General features: G+C 39.1%; 1 protein-coding gene across 1 annotated transcript in view; it reads left to right on the top strand.

Annotated features, from left to right (window-relative positions):
- The first annotated feature begins 767 nt into the window (after positions 1–767).
- The window catches only part of MYO6 (myosin VI), an 81,057-nt gene continuing 71,364 nt past the window's right edge, over positions 768–10,460 (top strand). The window contains 2 exon segments of the mRNA XM_009333234.1: positions 768–884; positions 7,033–7,102. Of these exon segments, the coding sequence (XP_009331509.1) occupies positions 768–884; positions 7,033–7,102 (187 nt within the window).

Genomic DNA, 10,460 nt, shown 5'->3' with positions numbered 1-10,460 from the left:
AGGAGCCTAAGGTTTGAATGTCTTGGCCTTTGCATCTATTTCACTTGTGGACTGTAGATTCCTCTAAAATGATTTTCACACCATATTTTTATAGCGAGTGAGGTTGGTGTTCTGTAAGAGGCAGAGTTGTAATGTCATAGTATCGGAGGTCAGTCTCTCAAAAGCTTGTAATACGATGAATCAGTTGTGACCAAATACATTTGTGGGTTATTTAAAAGCCATATGCCCAGCCACGTGAAGAGTGGGCATGTTCATTTGTCTGAAATGACAAGAGGCTGTGTTTCTGCTCACACGTCTCGACATGTGCCTGTTACAGAAATTCACTGTGTGCATATATATATGTGTGTGTGCATACACATGTATACACACATATACGTATGTATATACACACTCCTAGTACAGTCTTAGCTTTGAATGTCTTGTACTTCTATTTTGATCGTGAGATAGACCCCCTTTTTGGTTCACAAGTTAGGGAAATTGGGAAAAGAGCTGCGGGGATTAGTCTGTGCCCCCCCCCCCAAATTGATCTGTTCTTGAATCTTCTCCATACCCAGGTCTGAGGGGGTCCTCTGTAAGCAAAGTGTCACAGGTTGGAAAAAGGCTAGAAGAATCTTGTCCTGACAGGCTGGCTACTTCCACACGGAATAACAGGAATAAACATCATAAACTAAAGTCTATATAGTGAATCCTGATAGTTTACTAAATTTGTATACAAACTTTTTTGTTTATTTTGTTTTTCTTACAGGAAATACTGGATAGATCCCACAATGGAGGATGGGAAGCCCGTTTGGGCTCCACACCCAACTGATGGGTTTCAGATGGGGATGATTGTGGACATTGGCACTGACAACTTAACTATTGAACCTTTGAATCAGAAAGGCAAGGTAAGTGTCTCACAAGCAATGGAATGGAGGAAAACCTTACAAGAACTATTTTACCTGTAGGCCAAATCTTTACCAATATCTACCATTACACACCTGAAAGAGTGGGAAATCATTTTTCTCTGGCTAAAGATCTTTGTTTAGCTTTAGCGTGCATTGCAAATGAAATATCCCGCAGATAAGAAGTGCTTGCTATCTGTCAGTTATCTGCATGTGTGTACCTGCTCATGAAAGACAGAAGGATTGAATCTCTGTAGCCATTTGATTCAGTACTGTGTACTTTATTTTTCTAAATTAGAGACTGGTTAAGAGTCTGCTGTTGAGATTAGCTTCTCTCTTTTCCCTTAAATGCATGGGGAGAGTGTCCTACAGGGGTGTCCTAGACGCTGGCTTAGATTAGACACCTCACTGTTAGACTGGTGAAGGCTGAGAGATGAATCCTCTTACCTCAAGTAGCTTGAGAAGTAACACGATGTCAAACAAAGGTCCTATGGAATTGCTATATCAAATTAAAGGCAAAATAAATGTAACTTTTAAAATGAAGTCCTAATTCATCCTAATTAGTGTGTTCCAACTGCTTCATTTATGACGACATCTTTCAGATGCAGTATGTTGTAATTAAATGTCAGTTTTTACAGGAAGTACCTTGTATCTATCAATTATCCTAATTCAGATGGTCAGCATCCTGGTTTTTACTAGCTGGAATAAGATCAGACGCTGTTTTAAAAGTTGTGATTTTGGTCTTTTTGAATATGTGATATGTGCCCTTCCTAACAATTTTGTCCTTTCTGTATCTTCAAGTATGGAAAAGACAACATTTTCTTGTAACTTCTTTTTTCATGTCAACAATAATAGAGACTGCCTTGTCACAGGTCAAAAGGTTATGCAGCAGTCCTTCCTTTTGGGGGGAATGTTTATAGGCTTTCTTTTTTCTACATCTTGGAGAGGAAGTTGATTTTGCTTTCCTTAGAAATATAAAGCAAATGTAACGTCTGATTTTTGTGTGTGAGAGAGTCTGTAGGTTTAGTAGTAGTATACATTCTTCAGTTTGGGGAAGAGAAAATTATTCAGACGAGAATATTAACTATTCCAAAACTATGACTAAGTAGTCTTTAACTGACTTAAAAGATTTTGACCCCCACCACTATTTCTGTTTATATCCCCAAATGGTTCTGATGTGATAAAGAGCAAAAGTCTGTATACTGAAACAGAAACAGGCAATAAGGAAATTCCTGAGTGACTATTCATTTCTAACATACGCTCCTTTCAGGGAGCATATATAATTTTTTTTTTTGGTGTGAAACCAAAAAATGATCCTAAAATACAAATATTTTGCTTCATGGTTCGCAACAAACAGTCTCTTTTGTCTAGAAAGTTTGTTATTCTGCTGTTGGCTGTTTTCTTGAATTAAGCAGATCAATTAAGTGCCTCATTCATCTAAGGGAACAAACACTTCACAGTTTAAATACCCTAGAGATTATGGTCCTATATTTCTAATTATCAAACCTCCTTATATTAATAGAGGTGGAGTAAAACATTTTCTTGATTACCTTCTCAGTCTTTTCAAGGTGTCATTGATTTCTTTTTAGAGTGAAATGTTTCTCACTGCTTTTTGTCTTTTTAAGAAGACTCTGTTCTTGTGCGCTTAGAACATTAATTTGAAGTAGTCAGCATTAATACCCATTATTATCAATTTTGTTTACTTAAAATGATAGTTCAAAAGTGCTCTTCGGTAAGAAGGAGTGATCCAGCAGCTCCAGAGTTGCCCATGATAATTACAGGGAGGAGAGGAGTAACCTGATCTTGTAAATGTATCCGGGCAGTGTAACTTATTATTATTTTTTAATCTGGGTCATTAACATGTCATACGTATTCTCTGTAGGTGCTGGTAGCTTACCAGAGATCACAGGCTGAAAAGGAAATGTGTATGCATATGTTTGATTATTGCCTTTTAGACCACCTAATGGTTAATTCAAATATGTTGTTAATAACTGCAGTAAATGCTGCAAGGCAGCAGTTTCACGATGTCTTAAAATCTTCCCTCCCTTCCCCACCCGTAACTAGCTCTGGCATTGCAGAGTGGCACCCTCTCGGCTCTGCTGGCAGAGCTGTGCATGACACAGCAAATGAGGTCAGGGAACAGATCCACCTTAAAAATGAAGGAGTGGAAAGTTTTCGGGACGGCAGCAAGCAGTGGTAGGAGGAGGAGGACCTGAGGCCCGTGTGGCCGTAGATTGCTTTGTATTACGAAACCAAGTTATCCAGTCCAGACTGGGTGAAGGTAGTTGGTTAACACACCGATTTACTTATAAACCAGCAATAGCAGTTTCGGGTACCGCAGCTCATACAGAGTTAACAGCAGCATTCACATTTCTGTGCGGCGGCTGGGTGTCTGAAGAGAGGGGGGGATCTGAGTCACCTAGCTTGCCTTGTATGAGGAAGAGTAATCCAAGCTGCAGGAGCCTGTTATCAGAACAGAGGGTGCATGTGTTACACGATGGGAGTTACTCCCCGAAAACTAGATCATCGGCTTGCAGGGCTTGATAAATGCCACGACTGGAAAGGAAGCAGAGAAACTGGAGAGGGGTTTGCTAATGAGCGCGGTCCCACCTAGGGCTGGAGCGCTGCCCCAAGGATGGGCTCCAAACCCGAGCGGGGGGCTGGGGCTGGGAGCCCTGGCCTGTGTCCCACCAGCAGTCGCATGCCAGTGTACAAGGAAGGAGGCGGGTAGAAAGGCAGCCAGTTGTTAAACTCGACTAGCACTGCATTTGCTTCTGCTTGGAGTGTACTTTTCTGAACCTACTGGGAATCCTCATCTCAGATCCGGTTGCATATATCCTACTTTGTTGTGTTGCTTGGTGCTGTAACAGGGAGAAGGCAGATGACAGCGAAATTGCCAAACGGGGAATTTACTCTTTTCCTGGAGGTAGCAGATCTAAGTTAGGAAGAGATGCCTCGGAGGGACTTGCACCCTGAGATGCCATCCTGGGATCCTCGTGGCACTGAGGAGTAGGGGGCAGGCGTTTCCTAGAGCGTCAGCAGTAGTGGGTTTCTGGCAGTTGTTGGGAGGGTGTGTGGTGCTGCAGGCACTTGCTGACACCCCTCCTGCCGTCAACTGAGAGGCACCTTACGGCTCTGCACCAGTTCTGAAGGGTCATGGAGGGCTTTATGGGGCATCTGCTCTGGTATCCTGTGAATAACCAGAAAGGTATTTTCCTCGGCTAAGTATAAATGAATAAATGTACGTTGAAAGTAAGGATCAGAATGTCCGAAGTTCAGTGTTTCAAGCTAAGGGTTTTTTTTTAGCAGTGAGTGCAGCTTGCTTGCTCAAATGAGGCATGTTCTTGTCTGTCTTACACACCGTTTGTACTGCTTTAGGTTGGTTTGTGAAATACAGCTGAGAGTAGGGATGTCTCCTGTCTGTATCTGGAAGGCATAAAGGAAGGCATGGTTACACATATTAGATTACATGGTAGAAAGAAGATCCTGCTTGAATGGAAAGGTATCTTTTTTCACTCATCTAGTTTCTGGGAGAATAGTTAAGATTGCCATTGGATTTCAAGGGCTGCTTCATTACAAAGAGCAGCGGGGGAAAAAAACCCTACCAAAAAACCTAAACCTTCTGTTTTGCCTCCTGAGGCCACTTTAGTGTCTCATAAGATTCATATGCTCTCCATTTTCTTAGAACAAGTTTGTCCTAAGCTATATCTTAATGCAAAAGTCTTCCACCAAATGTCTGAAGTGTTTTCTCCTTACAATAAATGTTTAAAAAAAAAACAACAGTGTAGTAAAGAATTTCTTTGGGTGTTGGTTTTTTTTATTGATAGACCTGGGATACCTTGCCCATTTTCCTATTTAATATATTAGATTTTAATAGTAATTGGCAATACTGAGCTTTGCACATCTAGCTAATGTACTTACCTACAAAACAAGTAATCACCTTACATAAAGCAGTAGTCCAACTGTGTCATACAGGAGTGAAATTCTTTGTTGACGTAGTTGAAGCTAGGCTTCATGTTCTGATCTAAAAAAGTCCAGCAGAAAAACATCAGCTTTCAGATAAGTCATCTTCATATTGCTTATTTGATTTATCACTTCTGAAATATTGTAGAAAGTAATTCATAATTCACATTGAGTGAAAAAAATTGAGGACATAATACAGCATGAATTCTCATTGTTTTTTTCATTAAAATTTATCTTGGATCAGAAAGCTGAGTGGTGAGGACATTGAAAAAGTTCTTCCTTCCTCTTCTGGGATAGATCTGGTATGGCTGGCTTTAGATCCATGAAATGTTAAAATATCAGAGATTTGTGAAGAGTCTTACAGAATAGCTGGGCATCGTGTTCATTCTCTCCTGTGAAAAAAAAAATCTGTCTTTGTTAGTGGTTAAACTTGGGTTACACATCAGCAGACAAGAACAAGAAGTGAAGTTAGATTTTCGTGAAGCCAGTCATGCTCTTTTTGAACTTTTCTACTGTTTCATGCACAGTGAACTGATTTCGTGGGAAACTGTTGTGTTCAAATATATCTTTACCCAATGAGATATACCTTTATTGTTGACAAACTTGCAGAGAAAATTATTAGGATAGTATGTTCTAACTGCAGTATTGTGAGAGGAAGGAAAGGGGGGTGAATCTCTACCCTGCTAAAACTCTGAATAGCAGTTGGCAACTTTCTGAGGGTAGGTAAAGACATTCAGGTCCTCCATGGCTCCACCAAGCTCTGATAAAGGCTATTCTGGAGGAAGTTGGTCCGATGGGCGTTCAGACTTTCCAACGTCATCAAGCAGCTCTGTTTCCCTTAGGAAAGTTCCTTGTGCATATTTTTCTGCATTAGATCCTGATAAGGGGATGACAAAATATAATGTATTATGACTACAAATTGCATACTTTATGATAACTTTGTAGGGAAGGGATATCGTAGACTTACTGTTTTCTGACTGGCAGCAATTAGTTCTGCTCCGAGACGTTTTTAACCCTTCGCACTTCAAAGGGAGTTGGAATTTGTGGCTGTTCATGATGGTGTAAGCTACAAGAGCTCACATATTGTGTCTGTTGTACTGAAGCAAAGATGAAGCAAGTTGCTGTATTTCTCCTAAACTTCCATGTGAGATGTTTCTCATTGGACTGTCTTGCTGAGTACGATGTTAAGCAAGCAAGCAAGGATGTTTGTTTATTAAGGTCATTCTTTAGATCCAGTTGGTTGCCTTTTCAAATATTAGACTAGACTTCTTGTCTCCATTTCCATGAGGAAAATGAGACTCTGCCTGCAGCAGCATGGTGGCTATCGTGTTTAATTGGTGCAACAGGGTTTTTGTTCATTCATAGGTAGCTCAAACAAGCCATTACTATGGTAAACAAAAAAGTATAATTAAAAGCCTACCTCTTAAAATAGGTATTTTTTTACAGATGCTGTAATGCGTCTGTGCTAGGATGTTTTTCCTTCCTTTTTACAACAATGTAAATTTATGATTTCTGGCGAATGAAGAAACAAAGTTGCTTTTGTTATGAATTTTTCCAGTTGGACTTGAACACTTGATAAATGGCTGTTTTGTATAACTGGAATACAAGGGTTGAAGGAAGGTCTTGTTTTACTTCAGTATTGATTTATTGAAGGAAAAAAAAACAAGCAACAACCAAAGCTACAGTATTTGGGGATACAGAGGATATTATGTATTGAACGTTTATCTTTGAAGTGGGAATGTTATAAATCAGCATGTGATAATGACAGCACAGCCTTTTGACTGAACTGATAACTTGACTTTTCTTCATTGTGCTTCTTTGCAAAACTGAGGAAGTTGTGTGTCCTCTACAATGCTGTTCCTTTTGCAGTACTTTTTTTTAATCCTTATTTTTTATATTACACAATATTACATGCAGTTTTGGAAATGAACATCAAATATTATTGCAATAAAAATATATATTATAGTGACTGCATTTTTGTAATGTAGTGTAGTACTGTAAATGCAACAGCTCCTATCTGCATCTACTAACTCAGTAAAATTTCCAAAGCTGAAGTATAAAGCTGGCAACTTCATTTTAAACCATGCACAATTACAGTGCACTCACTTGTATCGTTGCGTCAGACATCTTTGAACTATATTTCTATTTTTATGGAATTCTGACAATGTTAATATTTTTCATCTAACAGACTTTCCAGGCTGCTATCAATCAAGTGTTTCCTGCAGAAGAGGACAGCAAAAAGGATGTAGAAGATAATTGTAAGTTACAAATTTAAAAATAAATTATGCATTTGAAAAAAAAAATCTGTGTAGAAGAGAATATTGTTTCCTTACAAGCTTCCTGTTTCTTCCTTGTCATCTTTGTTTTGCTTCTTTGCTTGAATTTATGTATGACCTCTACTAGTACTTTAAACTTCTTAAAGTAAGCCCATTTTAAACATCACTTACTGTGTTTTTTAATTTTTAGCTGAACACTTCAGAGGAAGTCACAGTTACATTATTCCCACATACAACTGTTACATGACTTCAGATATATATCAGATGTCACCTAACTGCGTCAGGATCAACTGCATTCAGCATTATGGGGGTTAACTATATCTTTTACAGTGCAGCAAAGGAATTAGTTGCTTAGCAGCAGCTGTGTTGTACAGCATTTTCCTGCATGTAACCCATTTTTCAGATAGCATTCCTGTGGAAGTACAGGTAATTGAAAATAAATTTTAAGATAACCTTCCCAAAACTGGAGACAGGAATCTGGACCCATTGGGGCCACTGGAAAAGGAAATAGGTTATAGTGAATTGGATACAGGAGTGCTGCTGGAGAAGGAATTTTGAGGTGAACTTGTATAATAAACTTCAGTGTTGACCTGCAGGGCTTTTATTTTGTTAAATACTTTATAGTTAGATGTGTGGAAACAAATACAGCATTCAAATCTGGGGAGAGGGTACCAAGAAAGGTGAGTAAGCACTAGCATCAGCTTTTAGAGAACTGTTAAACAAATATTGTGCTGCTGTTGTTCTGTGTGAGCAAATCACAGAGACTATCCTGTCTGGAAAACCTGATGAAGGCAATTCTTTTAAACGTTTCCTATGGTGTTTACTGGTTGGTGAAAATACTGATAACTTTGTAAATGGTGGGCAAAAGTATCTTCTGTTGTTCTTAATTTAAAATAGAGGCTAGGACTTTGAAAGTTGTTTAGATGATTTAACCACAATTCCTGTTTTGGAATAGGGGTTGGTATTTATATCTCGTGACAGGAAATACAGCTATTATTACAGAATTACAGCAGCTCTGTAAGGAACAAGAAGGTGAGACCGGAGGCTTATGATCTGACTTAGATGGTACAGTGTCGTTACAGATGGAACCAAGCTGGTAGCCTTGTTTCCAGTTGCTTACATTTTTGCAAACATTTACGTGGGTTGAAACTTTTCAAAGCTGGTATCTGTATTCTCTGCATGATTAATGTTAGGGAAATGCATTTAATCTGTGCATCTGTCACAGTGATTTTACTGAAATGTCCTAGCACCTCAGTGTCCTAGTGTCAGGGAATTGAAATTTGGAATAAGATTATGGAAATAATTTGAGATTCTAGCAAAATACTATTCAGTTAAGTTAAAACAGTCTTCCTATCAGAGAAAATGTCGTCTTTGCCTTACTGAGTAAACTATAGACTTAAAAATGCCTTGTCCAGTAGTCCTTTCTGTATCAAACGCTATTTTGAGACTTAGTTCTAACATATTCTCTCTTTTTGTTCACTAGTTGAGGTTTATCTCCAGGATGTGTGAAACCCAAGTTCATTTTCCCTCTCTGTCAGAGAGCATTTGTGCTGAGCACATTGATCTTTAAGAAGAAACTTTAAAAAATACTGAGTGCTTTCAGTCTCTCATTTATAATACTGTTCTGAAAAATCCTGAAAAACTAGTTAATAATACACACCATTCTAACCTATGCTTTAGTGATTAACTCCCTTCTAGGAAGTAATTTACTGAAGTATTGCTTTTTTGCACCCTTAGTCTTTCGTGTCCCAAATGCATTAGCTGCAGGAGACACCTTTTTGAGAATCTAGCCCTTCCGTAAATGTGAATTTTCAGTAAATATTGCAAACAGTACAGAGACAAAGCATTTACTTCTTTTTTTTTTTGTGATTCACATTTTTCTCTTAACTCCCTTCTAGGAAGTAATTTACTGAAGTATTGCTTTTTTGCACCCTTAGTCTTTCGTGTCCCAAATGCATTAGCTGCAGGAGACACCTTTTTGAGAATCTAGCCCTTCCGTAAATGTGAATTTTCAGTAAATATTGCAAACAGTACAGAGACAAAGCATTTACTTCTTTTTTTTTTTGTGATTCACATTTTTCTCCTCACACACACCCTCTTCTCCCCACACCCCCCCCCCCCCCCCCCCAGTTTTGGGGGGTTGTCACCATACGTGCCTTTTTTTTTTTATGGCCAAGAAAAAGATTTTTTTTAATTGATTTCTGGGATGAAACAATTTTAAAACAACGAAGGGGGGCAGGGTATTGGGTAAGAATCTTAAAAAAACCCAAACAGTTCTACAGATGCAGCACCTTGCAATTACTTGATAAAATTATTTTCCATACAAACCCTGCTTCATTGTGTGCACAGGAGAGCCAGTGTGAGTAAATTTCACATTGATATTTCCTAGCTTTTAATGCCTGACTTCACTTCTGTGAACTTTGTGTGTGTGTGTGTATAAGTAAATATATGGTCTATTAAATGCACATACATACACTGGTTATATTTAGGCATGAGCCATATGAATATTCAGAGTTGTCTCTCTGGTGACTTCTTTTACCTCTGGATATGGATGCCTCTTTTAAAGGATTTATTCTAAAGAAGGTTCATTTTAATGTTGCTGACATAAGCCTTAGTTTGCATGTCTTGAGTGAAGGTAGTGACTTTCCCTCGGGGAGCAAGCTCCCATTATGCACCGAATCTGCAGGAATAACTGCTTTAACAAGGGCTGGAATCCTTTTGCAGAGAGTACTGGGGACGAACTGAAATCTGGGGTCCTTTGTTGTTTAGATAATTATCAAGTTTTTATTAGGGTGCTTAACTGATGACTGTTTCCTTTAAAATGTACTGCAAACCCTGAGAGGTTCTTATGAAGATACAGTCAAGGGAGAGGATTGTTTCTTTAAGTGTATGTAGACAATTACTATGTAGTAGTTTCTCAACTCAATACTGAGAATCCAAATGACTTAACTTTTGAAGTTTGCTAATTTTTTTTAATACCCTGCCCCCTCCCCCCCAGGCATACACAAGGGGAGAAGGAGGTTTTGACTTCCATTAGAGCAAGCAGGAGTTTCTGTTTCTGGCCCATTTCCTTTTAATGTCTCTTTCTCTTGGGATGACCTCGTTAGAAGAAATGAAGGCAGAAAAAGGTCTGTGGAGACAGACGTGCAATTTGTGGTCCCAGCACCATTTTCTCAGCCCGGTGGACTGAGTGTGCCTGGCGAGGGGAGGAGGAGAAGTCCTGCTGTGCAGCTCTGGGCACCTGCGCTTGGTTGCTGCACGTGCCAGCGACTGCATGGTTAGTGGGGATGTAGGTCCGCTGGGATGACAGGGCAAAAGACCTGGTGGTGATCAGCACAGG

This window comes from Pygoscelis adeliae, unplaced genomic scaffold (genome assembly GCF_000699105.1).
Source record: "Pygoscelis adeliae isolate BGI_AS28 unplaced genomic scaffold, ASM69910v1 Scaffold57, whole genome shotgun sequence".
NCBI classification, from domain to species: Eukaryota; Metazoa; Chordata; class Aves; order Sphenisciformes; family Spheniscidae; genus Pygoscelis; species Pygoscelis adeliae.
This window is presented reverse-complemented; position numbering and strand designations above follow the sequence as displayed.